This window comes from Balaenoptera borealis, assembly GCF_965194805.1.
Source record: "Balaenoptera borealis genome assembly, chromosome: 3".
Taxonomy (NCBI): domain Eukaryota; kingdom Metazoa; phylum Chordata; class Mammalia; order Artiodactyla; family Balaenopteridae; genus Balaenoptera; species Balaenoptera borealis.
The window spans coordinates 81,182,923-81,200,110 of record NC_138866.1 but is presented as its reverse complement, the minus strand read 5'-3'; the positions used below and the strand labels follow the sequence as shown (position 1 = coordinate 81,200,110).

Here is a 17,188-nt window from a genome sequence, read left to right as displayed (position 1 = left end):
CAGTGTATGGCACATGATAAAAGTGCTTAATAAATGGAATTCATGATCATGAACATTATGTCTGTTATAAAGGGGCTGGGTGAGTGTCATGGCAAACTGTTTCTGGGTCTGCTGAGACATCTTAGTGTGTGTGGTAGAATGTTTCTCTTCTCAAGGGGCAGAAGTTCAGAAAAGTTCCCAGGCACTGGGAAGTGCCTGGAAGGGAAGGTGTGCACCTCGGAGCCTCCCTTGTAGGGTATCATTGAGCCCTTGTGTTTTGAGGGTTGAGTCTTCAGACCAACCCCTTGACCTCCAGAGGGTGGGTTTCCTGAGAGTAGGCTGACTTCCCAGACTGCAGGGCTTCCTGTGGAGGCAAGGGTGATGGTGGGAGAAACTGGAGTCAATCTTAATCCTCTAGGAACCTGACCTTGGAACATACATCTGGGTATGTGAAAGGAAGGAGAGGTGCAGCTTCAGCTGTGGCACTAGGGTTCTAAGTATGGGCACCCTTAACACCGAAGAATGAGATGTAGCAGCCTCAGCAAAATACACCATGTCAACAAGATCTTGGATTTTATATATATATATATATATATATATGTATATATATGGCAATACATCCTCGTTTGCTGAAACAGCCCTGTCTAGTTTCTCTTGTGCTGGCATAATTATTAATAGTGTCCTTTCCTATTATCAGTTATGTCTCAATTTGGATAATTAATTATTTAATCAACCTGTGTAGGACCAGTTTTCAACAGTGACATCATGTGGCCCCAAGAAGAAATGACAGTGAACCAAAGAGTTAAAGTTAATTCCCTGCTAGTGTGGAAGCCAGAATGACCCCTTTGTGCTCTTGGACTTCAGAGCTGTTAAGGGTCCTGATCATTTAGGAGGGTGGGAAAGTTCCAGAGGTAGTTTGAGTATATCCTGTTAATAAGGCACATGGATGGTTCAGCAATTAATTGGAAAAATAGGAGGTTTGACCATATTTAGGTTACCCCAAGTTTGTGAAGCAGTTTATATGTCATGTGCTATTTACTTTAGAATCTTTGCTTACTTTAGCCCTAGACCTGGTTCTTTACATATTTATATTGAGCTCTTTGCAGTAGTTTATCTTGATTTATGATCTTGAGAAGCTATAGTTTTTACTGGTAAGAAGACATATGAAGTGAGCTACAGCTTTGAGTTTTAATTGCCGAGGTCGGATATTTATACGTAAGGCTAAAACTAGTGATTAAGTGAACGTCAGCTTTTGCCAGTCCAGTATCCCTTTCCCCTTCTCTGGGAATTGAGTGCCCCCTTTCCTTTGGGAAACACATTCCATATAGTTTACATGGGGCTGACTCCCTTATCTCTTTCTTGTCCCCTTACCTCCCCTGCCCCTTACAAGAGTTTGGACATATGGTTCATGGATTCATGCTTGACTAATCAGAGTATTCCCATCCCTTTGGCCACATTGATTGTGGGACGGGGTAGACAGTTGACCACAGCTAAGTCAGTTTATCTGAAATTTCCTGCTGGAGCTATTAGAAAAGACTCTTTCATTCTGCTAAGGATGCTAATCTGGTAGTATGAGTCTTAGGCTGTTGGCAGCATCTTCCCACTAAAAGGAAAATGCCCATCCAATGAGATGAGAAGAGAGAGATGAAACTCCAATGACATTACGTTGAGGATCCACGCTTCTGGATCCAGCCATGCCTGAAGCCCCAGATTTTTAGTTCCATGAGACAATACTTTTTTGTGTGCTATAAATTTATAAATTAGCTTAAGCTAAGGCAACTTACAACCAAAGAATTCTAATGTAAGTAATGAACAATCTTCTGCTTTGCAGGGATCCTGTGTCTTAGATTTTTAAGATTCACTAGAAGAATTGATCAACTCTAATTTTGCTCAGCATTTATGATATTATTCCAAAAATAGTCTACTTTGTTTACTATTGGTACTATTTAGCTTATCCATATAGCCACAGAAATCCATTGACAGAGCTCTTTACTGGGCAAGGTTAATCTTGGAAAGACTATGTGAGGAGGGATGGTAATCAAGTAGGCAAACCTCAAGGAAATAACTGAAGAAAACCTCTTTCCTCCACAAGTTCCACCATCTCTTAGTCTGTGGACTCAGATACCACTTGCCTTCTTTTGCTCCAGGATATTTCTTGGGGGTCAGTGGGGTAACATGTCCTCTGTCTCAAGCATGAGAGATGGAAAGAGAAAGCATCTTAGCTTCCACAAGATGTTCCTGCTCAGTATCTTGGGCAGTATATTGACAAAGAGATCTGGATTTATAAAACTTATGTGGAACAACAAGTAGCCCAGCAGTCTGATGAAAAACAGGGTGGTGAAAAAGAAATATTGAAAAATCCTGTAAAGAGAAAGCCAAAAAACTGTTAACTAGAGGTTAGAAAACCTGGAACAAAATAGTCATAATCTAAATGCATGTCTGACTCCTTGATATTCAAATGTCTCTACTCTTAACAACCCCTTATAAAGGTAGCCTCTTCCCATATGCTGGCCTGCCAGCTACTCTCTCTCCCATCACCATGTTTAATTTTCTTTCAGCATTTATCACTATCTGAAATTATCTTGTGTTGTTTTTTATTTTTATTTTGGAAAATTGTTTTCCAAAGTAGTTGCACCAACTTATACTCCACCAGCAGGGTTTATGTTTCTGTGGATCCACATCCTCTCCAGCATTTGATGTTATCAGATTTTTAAACTTTTGCCAATCAGATGGGTATAAAGTAATATCTCATTATGGTCTTGGCTTGCATTTCCTTGATGAACGATGGTGCTGAACATCTGTTCATAGGTTTATTCATCTTTTGTGTTTCCTCTTGCCCACTTATCTACTATGTTGTTTGGACTTTTCTTATTAATTTGTAGGAATTCTTTATATGTTCTTGATATTAATCCTTTTCCATTGTGTGTATTTTGAATATCTGCCCTCTACTTTATAATTTTCACTTGCTCTAAGGTGTTAAAGAACAAAATTTATTTTTTAATGTGCATTTTATTTATTTATTTTTGGCTGCACTGGGTCTTCGTTGCTGCGCCCAGGCTTTTGCTAGTTGCAGCGAGTGTGGGCTACTCTTCGTTGAGGTGCACGGGCTTCTCATTGTGGTGGCTTCTCTCTTTGAGGAGCACAGGCTCTAGGCTCATGGCCTTCAGTAGTTGTGGCTCGCAGGCTCTAGAGCGCAGGCTCAGTAGTTGTGGTGCACAGGCTTAGTTGCTCTGCGGCATGTGGTATCTTCCTGGACCAGGGATCGAACCCGTGTCCACTGCATTGGCAGGCAGATTCTTAACCACTGTGCCACCAGGGAAGTCCCTAAAGTTATTTTTAATAAAGTCTAATTTATCAACATTTCCTTTAATTAGAATCACTTCTTTTTGTATCTTGTTTGAAAAATCATTCCCTACCCCAAGGCCTAAAAGATACTATTTTGTGTTGAGTTTATTGTAGTTTAAAAATATGTCCACAAATTCTTTGGTATTCCTCCCTTAGAGAGATTCTTCTCCATTGGAGTGTGGAATAGACTTAATGAATTGCTTCTAAAGAATAACATGTCATGGAAATGACAGTGTGTGATTTCCTAGACTATGTACTAAAAGCACCGTGGCTTCCTCCTTACTCTCAGGAGAAAGCCAGCTGTCAGGTTATAAGGACACACAAGTAGCCTGGTGGAGAGGTCCATCTGATGAAGAACTGAGACCTCCTGCCAGCAATCAGCTGTGTGAGTAAGCTCCTTCGGACATAGATCCTTTAGCCTCAGCCCAGCCTTCTAATGACTGTAATTTCAGCCAACATCTTAACGGCAACCTCGTAACAGACCATGAGCTAGAACCACCCAGCTAAGTAGCTCACAGATTTACGATGCACAGAAAGTGTGAGTTGATAAATGTTTGTTGTTTGTAGCCACTAAATTTTGGGGTAATTTGTTATGTGGCAATAGATAACTAATACTGAGTTTTGTAGGTTTTTTTTTTAATTGGTATTTAAGTCTTGAACACATCTGGGTTTGCTTTTTTGTTATACTGTATAGTAGTAATTCAATCTTATTTCTTTCTCATCTGGATAACCATTTTTCCCCCACCGTATTTACTGAGCTGTCAATCCTTTCTTTCCCCTCTGACATATAATCACTGTCATATATCAAGGTTCTGTATGAGCACTGTATCTGAGCACATGTTCTTTTCCATTGGTTGATTTTCCTATTCCTGTAGTAATACTACACTATCATAATTACTGTAGCTTCCCAGTAAGTCTTGATATCTCAAAGGGCATGTTTCTCATTCCTTTCTCTTCTTTAAAATTGCCCAGGTTATTTTTGACCCATTTACTCTCCCATATACAATATATTTTAGTATCATTTTATTCAATTCCATGAAAAATCTTTTGGGGAGTTTGATTGGAATTGAACTGATTATATTAATTATTTGGAGGCCATTGATATGTTTATGATATTAAGGCTTCCTATCCATGATCATGGTATTTCTCTTCTTTCATTTATATTACCTTTAATATTTCCTAATAAATTTCTGTAAATTTCCTTATGGTAGTCTTGATTTCTTATTTAACTGATAAATTATTGTGCCCTTGTGGTTTTAATATGATTTCCATGAGCAAACCTCTACTGTTTCCTTTGCTATATTACCCTTATCTGGTCGTGCTGGGCTGCATTCTGCCTCAGGACAAATTCATGGCCCACCTCCACTCACCAGTCAAAAACAGCCCCTTCCCCTCCAGTTTTCTTAAGTTTTCCTGTAGAGTTAATCTTGGTGACAAGAGCCAGGATCCATTCTAATACAGGATCTTGCTCAAAATTAGAATCAAAAGCCTTTTAAAAGCCTCTTCCCACCACTCTCCTTGAAGCTGGATACAGTATTCATGAGAAGGGTCTGGGATGACATGCCCAGGGACAATCTTAGGAATAACCTAGCTTTCTAATTTCTTATCAGCGCACAGTATACCAGTGCTCCAAGGATGCTGGATCAGAGCAAGAGGAAAGACATTTGTAGTTTGATGTGATAAGCTAGACTTGCTGGGCTTATGTTTCTTTAGGCTACTAACTCTATGGCAGATCGTTCTTATCACAGGAACATGGGCAATTCCATGCTGGGCACTGGTGTTGAATTATAGGCGAAGGTGGCCTAGGAGTTCTAGGGAAAATTCTGCTAGTTGTTCTGGGAATGTATTTAAGGATACTGAAATATATAATTCTTCACTTATCTGGTATGAAGGAGTATCCCTCTTAAGCAAATTTTCCAGACAGTTGGAGCTGACCTTTAAGCACCAATAATTTTATGTTAACCATTTTGATTGGACTTTTTCTAAATCACATTTCATACCACTTTAAATATATGTTTCTCTATGCCTTCTTAAACATACTATACTGAACATAATTTGACCTTTTCTTAAAAATGCAGGGGCTTCAATACCAATTTTACTTTGCTATCACAATGATTCCCTAAGGACTAATATCCACTCATTTGTTTGAATCTTGAGTTCTTATTTGGTTTAACAAGATTTTTGAGCAATTATTATGTGCTGAATACTGTTAGGTGCTGTCTCCTTTTCACAATCATTTTCTCTCTCTTTTATCTGCTGTAAGGCAGTGGTATACTTGCATTTAGAAATTCTCTCCCTATTTTTATTTTTCACATTAGGGGGTAATGTGCTGACATTGTGATAAAGTTTGAGGGAGGCACATCTCACACAATAGTGTAAAAACCCAATCTTCATGCTTACGAACCACAGAAGGACCTCCCCATTTCTTTTTTTTTTTTTTTTAAGTTTTTAAAAAAATTTATTTTACTGTGGTGAGGACACTTAACATGAGATTTACCTTCCTAACAAATTTTTAAGTGTGCAACACATTATCGTTGACTACAGGTGCAATGTTATACAGCAGATCTCTAGAACTTAATCATCTTGTTTAACCAAAGCTTTATGCCGATGGATTAGTAACTTCCCATGTCCCCCTCCCCCCACCCCCCTGGCAGCCATCATTCCACACTTTGATTCATGAACTTGACTGTTTTAGATACCTCATATAAGTGGAATCATGCAGTATTTGTCTTTCTGTGACTAGCTTATTTCACTTAGCATAATGTCCTCAAGGTGCCTCAGTGTTATCGTATATTGCAGAAGTTCCTTCTTTCTTTTTTATAACCCTCCTTGTTTATTCTTTTTATTTTTTAAAATTTCTTTTGTTTTTCTGTTTTTAATTTTAATTTTTAAATTTTTTATTTTTTTGTTGGAGTCCCCATTTCTAATCAACTGATGTTACTGGGAAACCATACACATCAAACTAGTTGAAAGTGTTGAAGGGAAAAGGGGGTAAGTATGAGACTTGTCACATCTCTTCTAGGTGATAGGATTCCTGTTTCTGATTACTGCTAGGCCACTGGCTTCTAATACTGGAAAGCTGAGATTAGTCATCGCCTTTGGACAAGGAAGTCATAACAGTGAACTGAGAAATGTAGTCATTGATAAAACAAATTTGTTGACTTGACTGTGTGTGTGCGTGTGTGTGTGTATACAATGTTCTCCTTGTCTAGACTTTGCTATCTGCTAGTATGGCTAAGTAGAACTCCCAGTTTTCTGGGAAGTTTACTCAAAGGGATTTACTTACGTTTTACAGAACCCTGTTTTCTTCTTTTGGAGAGAGTTATCCTGGGAGAAGAAGAAAGGACAGTGATAAATAAACAATTTCTGGAGGCTGTTATCACTGCCAAGTAGTACTGAGCCATTAATTAAATGTTATTTTAAGTAAAATTTTACAAATTTTTTCATATACATAAGCAGATGAAATTTTCAAAGCCAAATATATGTACATACATATGTGTGTGTGTATATATATGTGTGTGTGTATATATATGTATGTGTGTGTGTGTGTGTGTATATATATATATATATATATAAAACTGTATTACCTTTTTATATATTGATAGGAATAAATGAAGACTTAGAAGGGTAGGGTCATACAGCTTGTAAGTGGCAGGACCAGGCCTGGAACCCACGTCCTCTCAGTTCACATTCTGGGCTCTCTCAACTATACCCTTACCTTCTACTTAGCCAGTGACCCTTAGAGAAGTTTACAGGCTATAAAAACCACACAAACATATTCCAAGAGATAAATTTTGAAAGCTATAAAAGTGTAAAGATGAGAATATATCCTGGATTTCTGTAACATCCCTCTTCCAAAATATTTTCTCAGTTACTTCATTTTCCTTTTAACTTCCTTGTGAGATAAAAAGGAAGAGGGATTATGATCACACTTTAAAACTGTGGAAATGAGGCTTGCAGAATTGGAATTAGAAAGCAGCTTTCTGGGTTACAAATTTGATTCTATAGCTTGAGTGAGATTAAGTGGCATGCTAGCTGGTCAGCTGCTCAGGCAGCCTCTCTAAAGAGATTGCTCAAACATCATAGGTCATTGAACCATCACATGGACTCTGATAATCTTGATGAAGACAGTCCTGTTGTTTCTCTGATAGGTGGTCAGAAGGAATACTTTAATAAGGCACCGGGAATAGATGGTGGGACACATCAGGTAGCATGCCAAGCTTGGTTCTAGAGAGGTGGACTTCAGTTAATTTCAGGAGTTTTGCTTGCTGAGTGGAATACATAAGCTTGGGACCAGAATAACCTGTTCAGGACAGTGGGAACTATAGTCACTGTGGACATGGTCTAACATATATTCAGACATCTGGAGGACCTCAAGGGTAATAGTCAAATGTTGATATTTGCTTTTAAGGAAGAGATGACTTCTCTTTTCTGAGATTATAAAGACCATATATCTCAACAACATAAAATTTCTGCTGAATGTCAACCTTGGCTCTAAAGGAAATATAAATTACAATTAAAGTCCAATAAACTTTATCTATGTACTTGCTTCCACAAGACACCAAGCAGGCCAAGAGGCCTGGTGCTCTACATCCACATCTGTTTCCTTCAGACCTTTGCATATGTGCTGGTGACACATGGTGTTAAAGATGAATAGACGCTGAAGCTGTATCATAAAGAAGCAACTGCTTCCTATGTTTTAACTCATAGGCCAACTCTGATTAGATGGTGATAGATGCCCTTGGTGTTCTGTGCAGTAAAAGATTCTGGAGCATGCTGGGATCATCAGGAAAGAGTGCTGTGATTACGGGAGATAGAGGAGTGGTGTATGTGTCATGTATTGGCCTTCTCTCCACAGAGTGCACCCTCAGTTAATGTTCCTTCTCGCTTCTATTCTAAACTCTCTTTGGTCTTGGGCTGGTTTCTTTGAGAACACATCACTTGCACAGCTGTAAGAGGGAAGACAGTTGTTCCTTAGCATCCTCTTTGTTTCTTTAGGGTTGAAATGCTTTGGAATTATATCTGGTACTGTTCTTGGAAAATTCACATGGGAAGATTGCTAGATGTTTGGTGGCTTATAGTGATTTTGGAAACTCCTTTGAAAGGCAATGACACTGAAGAAGCTGAAGATGGAGTAGGTGCTTACCTTGTTATTTTGGCCATTACGCTCTTTGCATGCTGAGTTCATGCTTATGACTTTTGACCTGGGGGGAAAAGAACCAAGATAGGGATTGGATAAAGTGCACTCAAAGATTCATACTATATGATGGTTGTTTAAAAACAGTTTTATATTCTAATTCTATTGTAGCCAGTTGCTACATGTAGCTATTAAATTTAAATTAATTAAAATAAAAAATAAGTTCCTCAGTCATACTACCTGTTCTTCAAGTACTCAGTAAGTGGCTAAGTGGATACTTAATAGATAGTATAGAAATATCTGTTGAATAGCCTTGTTCTAGAAACTTAGCTTAGCAGTCAAGCCATACCTAGTACTCAGGAAGGATTTTGGGAGACTTGAAGGTATCCTTTAGGGGCAAGGACCTCCAAGTCCTGGTGTCTTGGACACAAGGCCACGGTGTGTACCTGCCTATTTAGAGGCTTTATGCAGTTTGGGTCTCTTTCTCTTCACCCCAAGATTCCAAAATATTTACTATATAGAGATACTTCTTGACTGAATTAAGATTTAACTTCTAAAGAGGGTCAAGAAATGGAAGTGAGGTTTTTGGTTTAGTTTCTCATCATTTAAACTCTTTTGACAAACTCAAGGGGTATTTTTTGGGGGAAGGAAGCGTTTATTTATGTTTAATATGAATGTTCTACTAATCAAGGTGCCTGACCACTAACCCTTTTTAAAGCACATGTTCCTACCCTTAATATAAATGCAAATAATTGGTAACATGATAAAGCTATGAAGGGAGATGTATTTCTACAGTCTTTGAAGGATGGGAGAAGGACCTGCGTTTTAAAGTTGGTGTGGTTCAGTGGGAGTCGACCTGATCACTACAGAGGGGAAAGATATGTGGTGTTGAGGGCCTCACAATTCCAGACTGGAATTAGAGAGATGTTTGCTCTGACCCAGGCTGAGATGGAGTTACCACTAAAACCAGGATGTTCCTTTGTTTGCCAAAGCTTACACTTCTCTCTCGAGGAACCGAGTCTCTAGTTCTTCTTCTATTTTCTTCAAAGTTTCCTGGTACTTCTTCAAAGAGAAATAAAAGAAAGCATGGTTACTAATTAAAGCCCTGTGCTTTTCCTAATCATAATAAACATGCATTATTACACTGTAACATAAATGTTTGGTATTCCCACTGCCACTTTTTCTCCTTCCTAGCCTCCACCCCACCACTACTGATCTCTCACTATATTTCACCATTGGACAGGTCCCTGGGGGTAATTGGGATTATAAACAGGAAAAGTGTTCATTATTAAGTTAAGGGCACAGAGGCTGGGAGACCAGGGAAGTAACAGAATGATATTGGTGGTGGAGTGTCAGAGACCCTAAAATCCCTCTGGAATGACACTTTGAAGAGTTAAAATTGTTCCAGACAGTATGCTCTGAAAAACCTGGTTCCATTTCACCCTGTACCTGAACAAACCCTTTGCTGTCCCTTTACTGAGAGGCTGTACCTTTATGCAGAGGGCCTGATCTTCACAGAGCTGGGCCACAAGTGCATAGTCTTCTATTACCTGGGGAGACTAAAATTTATTAGTCTTAAATTTTCTCAGTGAATTGCTATAAGAACAATAGTACACTTGTTTCCTCCTGTGTACCAGACCCTAAATGTGGTTTTCTAATTGTTCTAAATATTTTTTTTTGTACATATAAACTAATGTTTTTGAGGGTAAACAAGCTGTGTTTTATAGTCCCATGGGGATTATTTGGGCACAGTTGGGAGAAGAATAGATACTAATTTGTGGAAGATATAGATTATGAAATGTATTCTATAAAAAATATTAAATAGAAGGTAACTTAGGAGACTATAGTCATCTTCCTTTCCTTCATACCCTCCTGATCCCATAATGGTTTGGGATCTAGAACCTTATTATAACTCAATCATTTGAGGAATGCATCAGATCGTCTGACCAAGAATCGAGTATCCCTTCCTTTGGGAGGAGTAACATTGAAGTTACTGTGGTTACCTTGGCCAGCTCCTTCTCTTGGTCTGCACAGGAGGCTTCCAGCTGTTGTAACTTAACCTATAGACAGGGAAGGAGGCTGGTAACTCACCAAGGCCAAAACAGGATTCCATTCTGAAATGCTATAGCAAAGGTTATCTCACAGGTGGTTGAAGTGCATTGGGCACCATTTCAGATATCTTTTTGATGGAGGGCAGTCAAACTGTCCTTTGCAGCTGCCTGGTGAGCCTGCACTCTTGACCACTTGAGTATTCATCAGTGCTTCCTTTGCACTTAAACTTCAATTCTTAGCTTCCTCAGCTATTTCTCTTAGAAAAACATCAACCTTGAAAAATTCAGTGTCACTTTTGCTTTTATATATTCATGGCTCACTCCTTTCTTTCTCCCTGTATTTCTTCTTTCCTCTCTTCCTTCCTTGAATATTTGATGAAAGCCTATTCTATATTGGCCACTATACTGGAGTGACAGGGAAAGGGCAGGGGGAGTACTGAGGATACAATGGTGAACAGAATTGATAGGCTTTCTGCCTCACAGAGCTGACATTCTAGTAGGGGGACATAACAAATGAGTCAACATGATAATGGTAAGTGCTGTGAAGGAAATAAAAGCAGAGTAATGTGCTGAGAGTGAGAGTGAGTGATGGCATAAGAGCTAATATAGGTGGTCGGCGAAGGCCTCTCTGATGATACTTGAGCTGAAATCTGAAAGATAAATATTAGTCAAATGGAGATCTGGAGGAAATATGTCCCATGCAGAGGTTACAACAAGGGCCAAGACTGTGAACTTTGGTATGTATGAAGAAGTTATGTGGCTGAAGCACAGGGGATACTGGTAAGGTGGGGAAAGGTAGCCACTGATGAGATTACATATGTGGGGCATTATAACTTCTAAAAAAATTTGGTTCATTTATTTATTTATTTATGGCCGCGTTGGGTTTTTGTTGCTGCGCGTGGGCTTTCTCTAGTTGTGGCGAGCGGGGTCTATTCTTTGTTGTGGTGCACGGGCTTCTCATTGCAGTGGCTTCTCTTGCTGTGGAGCACGGGCTCTAGGCACGTGGGCTTCAGTAGCTGTGGCTTGCAGGCTCTAGAGCACAGGCTCGGTAATTGCGGCGCATGGGCTTAGCTGCTCCGTGGCATGTGGGATCTTCCCGGACCAGGGCTCGATACCGTGTCCCCTGCATTGGCAGGCGATTCTTAACCAGTGCACTACCAGGGAAGTCCCCAAAATTTGGTTCTTTATTCTAATTGTAGTGAAAAGCCAGGAGAGAGCTTCAAGTGGTAAAGACACAATCTGACCTGTGTTTTTAAAGAAGAGACTTTTCAATATGTGGGAAGTGAGATTGTTTAGGAGTAAGAGTTGAAGCAGGAAGACTTATTAGGAGGCTACTTCAGCATCCAGGTGAGGGTTATGGTGGCTTGCAAGAGGGTAGTACTATTAGTAGTAGTAGATAGGGAAGAATGGATGCATTTGGGTTATATTCTGTAGGAAGAGCAGATATAACTGTATTTTCCCTTCCTTCGCTTTCAGCTCTGTTGTTCCCACTTTCATCTAGGGATCATTATTTTACATCTGGACGCCTCTAACAGTTCCTTTCCCCTCCAGTCAGTTACATCCAGGGCCAGAAAGAAAAATGTGCTAAAGGCTGTATTTTCAAGACAGTGGCCTGAGTCACAAGGAGTTGAAGCAGGCATCCCATTAAACTACTGAACTAATCACCAGCATGCAAGAGGAATAGAAGCAAAGGAGATGCTGTATATTTCATAGAATTAGAGATATCACCTAAGAATTCTACAAAACAGGTGGGCAAAAGGGAGTGATTCAGAGGGTTAATAATACTCTAGAACTCTTTAGGGCTGGGCTGGTTGCTGCTAGGAAAATAATGGCCATTATTCTGACAACACCTGGAACTCTCTATTTATAGTCTGTCAGCTCAGCTCATCTAATATAGCCAGCATTAAAGTGTCCCCACTAGATTCTGGTGGCCTTACTGTCAGGAAAACTTGTTTTGGGCAGGAGAAGGAAGAAAATCAATCTCTGACTGCTGCAGTTATATGGTAAGGATAGTCATGGGGCTTCATAATCCTTTCTAGTCTTAACTTCACTTTCTTCCTGATGTACACACAGGATCCAGATTTCTTTCTTTCCAGGTAACTTTCCTGTATGTGCGTGACTAAGCAAGCTTACTTGGTGGCTTTAAACAACTTCTTCTTCTTCTTCTTTTTTTTTTTTTTTTTTTTTGTGGCCATCAACACTAATTTGACCAAGAGAAGATAGGGGAGTGATTCTCTATTCTTTCATTTTATATTTCTATTTTCAGTGTGTCCATATCTTCATAGGCTTCATATACACAGTCTGGGCTTAAGTGTGGGCTTAATAAGCTAAATAAAAATTAGATAAGGCAAGGATAAAGATGTAATTCTACAGAAAGTATCAAGTTAGAATTTTACCTGTTCTCTAAATAAAAAAAGTAAGTCTCTAATTCTTCTTGCATCTTTTATCGGATGTGTTGTGGTTGTGTCCAGGTTCTTAGCTCTGGAACACAATTAGAGAAATGCTAAGCACTGTCTGATGCACTTAGCATGCAGAACTCACTAGGTACTTGAATGACCAATTTAATGATTTCTTTTCTTGATTGGATTCCATGACAGGATGTGTAAGTTGCCTAGCATGCAGTAGATTTATAGATCCTAGCTCTGCCTCTATGAATTCATACATATGCCTTAGCCAGACTCTTAAATAGTCACTTTAAAATTATGTGACTTCAGGTTTTAGCTCTCCAAAAAATGGAAAGAATACTTTATATACGCAATTTCACTCAATTTTCAAACGGAGGCTGGGAGGGACTGATTAAATTGCCCTTCATATACCACACTAAGTACTGGGGACAGGATTTAAATTAGGGACTTCAACTGCCTCCAGTGTTATATATGCATTTGTGTTCTGCTCTTCCTCGTGGAAGAGAGAACAAAATATATGGCTTCAGAGTAAAATTCCTTACTAAGAGCAGAGGAAATGTCAGCACTCAGTGGCCCAGGCTTATGCCTGACATGGGTAAAACTACAAAGAATTTATCCCAACTTTGACAGTTGTTTCCACTTGAAAGCTTGTTTCCTGTTCATATAGTCCAAACCCATTCAAGATTGCTTTTCCATTTACCTTTGACTCTTCTGGGGTTCCCTTTAGATTGCCTTGTTCACACTTAGTTGCCTTTTGAGATTTCCTTGTAAGCTACAGTTTAAAATAAAAAAATACATTGCAAATAAAAAATACATCAAATAAAAAAAAATAAAGAAAACAAAGACATTCTCTGGTGTGTGTGTGGCCTGCTAATTTGGTCTTGATAAAAGCTGCCAGGAGGTGGTCCTTTGGTGGATACTTGGTGCTCTTGGAAACATCTTTATTCTACCTCTAACTTCTTCTCACTAGTCTTGGCCACCAAAGCTAGAGCCTGCTCAAGGCAGGGGTACTTTTCTGAACCCCTAATCCATGCTGGGTTATTCAGGTATGGGTCAGAAAGTAGGGTATCATAGGAAGCCCACTGTATTCTGAGCAGGAGTTGAGGTAGAGGGAATGCCTAGACAAGGAAGAGGGAATCCCTAGGAATTAAGTATTTTTAAGTCTCTGTTGAAAGTAAAATTAACTCTCACTACAAAGTTGCCAGCCAGTCACTTTAACAGAGTGTCTACTGGAATACCTTCTTTTGTAATAGAATGAAGGAACCTATGGGATCACTGAATACCCTGAATAACCCACTCACTCCCTCCATCTGATACTTGCAGGGAAGACCCATGGCATTTATTTAGGTCATGAAGCTCAGCCTCAGGAGAGTAGTATCCACCCTAGCACAGGCCTCTCTGACATGTGGGATCCCCTATGATCACTTTTGCTCCCTTGCCTCTTTGGTGCCTGGGGATGCTGTGGGAACACTGGGGAACACAAGAGCCCCATCCCACCTTTCTTTCAAGTTCTGCTATACTGTGGACCAGAGTCTCGTTCTTCCTTTCCTGTTGAGAGAAAGAAGCAGAGTGTAAGTGTGCATCTGCATACCATCATCTGTCTTTATTTAGTTGATTGTTCTCCATTTCACTCCAGTGATGATTTCCTGCAGGAACTCTACCTTATTGCATAAGGTCAGGTAAGGAACCTGTGGTTTGATCTCAATACATACACACCAACTTACCAGGGATAGAGATGCCCACACGCAGGGCTTCCCAATACTAAGTATTACCAAAGAAACCCTACCCTCTACACATCCCTTTCCATGCATGGACACATCCTGCCATGACTTTTGAGTTGACTACTAGTTGTATTTAAAAAGGAGAGACTAGCTTATCTGATAGTTGATGAGAGACAGGATGATGAATAAAACCTATCATATAGCTCTTCCCAGCTTCTTGCTTACCAGTCTGGCTGTTTCTTCTTCTAGCTCCTGCAAGGCTCTTTCCCTTTCCATGGTGGTGCAGTTCTCCTTCTCCCACTCCTCATCCTCTGCCAGGTCTCTGGTCTGAGTGATCTCATTTTCCAGCCTAGATGACGCAAGCACACACTGTGAGGATCTGGCAGAACTGATACAACACAAATATCAGTTTCAGGGGTACCTCAGTGACAACAAACACGAATCTCAAGTTGGAAACCATTCTTTCCTGGATCCTTAGACTCAGAATCACTTTCAAGGCAGGAAAAGTAAGATTCCTCCGATTCCCAAGTCAAACACCCCAATGTTCTTTCAACTCAGGTAAATATCACCCAGTTTTTTTAGGAATCTCTTTAAAACTTGCTGTATTTCAGGGTTTGAGCCACAGAGAAATGCCAAAGAATGAAGAAGAAACTTTTCTGTACAAAATTTAGGTCTCTAGAACAAACAGGAAAATTTAGTGTTGTCTCTTCTCTTCCACCCCATCCTCTGGATGGAGAACTTCCCTCATGGAACCCCAACACTCACCTCTGAATCTCATCTTCTTTCTTGTGGATTTTGAGAAGAAGGTCCTGATTTGCTTCATCAATTCTCTGCATATCCCTTTCAAGGTCCGTATTCAAACTGTTAATGTTCCTCTTTGACTGGGCCAGTCTTAAGATTTCCACTTTCTCTGACCTGTAGACTCAGTCCCCAAATTGAACAAGGGCCAGTTATCTTAAGATCAGTAATCTTTGGACTAAAGGGGATATCTAGAAGGCATGTAATTCATTAACCTGGCTGTTTCTGGAAGCACATCTTTCCTTTTTCATTCTTAGGAAATTATATTTCTTAATCATGCTCTACAATTTGTTTCAATAATTCTCAACTTGGTCAGCAAGAGAGGTTTTTCTCAGGCTTTCTCAGCCAAAGGGCTCAATATACTAGTGCACCTCCACTCTGGTTCCAGAAGTCTTGCTTCCTTAGTCTCCTGCATTGGTTTCTCAGACAAATTGTTCACAAAATCTGCTCATGCAATACACTTTTATTGAGTACTTTTATCCAGGTAGCTGGCACATTCCTTAAGATTGAGCCCAGCTTTATGCAGAGCCACAAGAGATTTCCACCAGCAGGTAGGGCTTCAGTCTTTCCCTTCCTCCTCCCATCTCAAAACTCTTACAGTGCCTGCTACAAAGCTTGAGTATCTATCATGAGAGTCACTTCATTGAGCACACAGATATGATCCAGGCATTCACTTTCAAGAATGCAAAAATCTTTTTGAAGTAAATTTGAATAAAATAAGGGTAACACTAGAGTAATCTAGAAAGGGTACCTGGCACATGGAAGCTCTCAATAAACTTTTCTTTTTCTTGTATCAATTAATTAGTTTGCCTTTCAAATGATTAACCATAAATAAGTTAGTGAGGTAGACTTTTGAGTGAGGATGAGGGATGATTTTGGAAAAGAAGACTTCATAATAGCTATCACTTCAGGAGGGCATGAAGGGCTTGAGGTGGAGTGCAATGGGGGAGGGATAAATAGTAGATGGAGAGAGAGAGGGAGACTAGAAGATGAAGGAAGACATCAACAGCAGACCTGCTTCATACCTTGGTCCTTGGATGTGGCTTTCTATAAATCATGATTACTTACTCATGATCTAGTTGATCTTCCTTGTGTTCTTCCATTGTAGATTCCCTAAAATATCAGCAGAGATGTATCTAATGAGTTGGGGAAATGGGTCCATTTGTGAAGTAGAGTAACTAGCCAAGAGCCCCCAAATATAGAAACAAAATTAACTGGTTTCTTCCCTCCAACTTCACATTTTGGCCATGACAAAATTCAGCCTTTTCGTTTTCTGCTCATGTTCTGATTATGCCTCAGTAAGGATACAGTGAGGATACAGGGATAATGCTGGAAATTTCAGTAGATATCCTACTAGCAGGTATATTCAGAGATAGTTCACCAACACAAAACCCTTTGGAATTTATACACAGCAATAAGAATCAATAGAGGTTATCAATTGTTCTCAAGTCCCTTTCTACTCTAGGGCCACTAGCTTTCCTAAAGGGCCCATGGGCATGGGTGTAGGTGTATAACTTCTCTGAAAAGTAATCTCTCTGCTCTCTAGCCTGGCCTCTATAAGAATCTCCGGATATTAAGATCTTAGTATTAAACAGGGCTCAGAAAAACCAAGCAGAAGTAAATTTGTCTTGCTCTGCCCCTTTGGTTTCCTCTTTAAATCCATTACTTCCATAAACTCCACCTCTCTTCTGATGTGTATGGTCTTCCTGATTCTGCTCTAGGCAGTTAGCTTCTGGAGAGTCTAATCTTTCC

General features: G+C 39.7%; 1 protein-coding gene and 1 long non-coding RNA gene across 6 annotated transcripts in view; one reads left to right on the top strand and one right to left on the bottom strand.

Moving 5' to 3' along the window:
- Positions 1–17,188, top strand: part of LOC309625496 — a 764,549-nt gene that overhangs the window by 101,343 nt on the left and 646,018 nt on the right. The gene's annotated exons all lie outside the window — the stretch shown is intronic.
- The window catches only part of LOC309625501 (transmembrane and coiled-coil domain-containing protein 5A-like), a 38,070-nt gene continuing 21,458 nt past the window's right edge, over positions 577–17,188 (bottom strand). The window contains 13 exon segments of the mRNA XM_082385115.1: positions 577–2,340; positions 6,611–6,651; positions 8,471–8,528; positions 9,459–9,523; positions 9,952–10,011; positions 10,465–10,521; positions 13,618–13,689; positions 14,415–14,465; positions 14,864–14,987; positions 15,404–15,553; positions 16,505–16,549; positions 17,118–17,131; positions 17,134–17,187. Of these exon segments, the coding sequence (XP_082241241.1) occupies positions 2,142–2,340; positions 6,611–6,651; positions 8,471–8,528; positions 9,459–9,523; positions 9,952–10,011; positions 10,465–10,521; positions 13,618–13,689; positions 14,415–14,465; positions 14,864–14,987; positions 15,404–15,553; positions 16,505–16,549; positions 17,118–17,131; positions 17,134–17,187 (990 nt within the window). The 3' untranslated portion in view covers positions 577–2,141.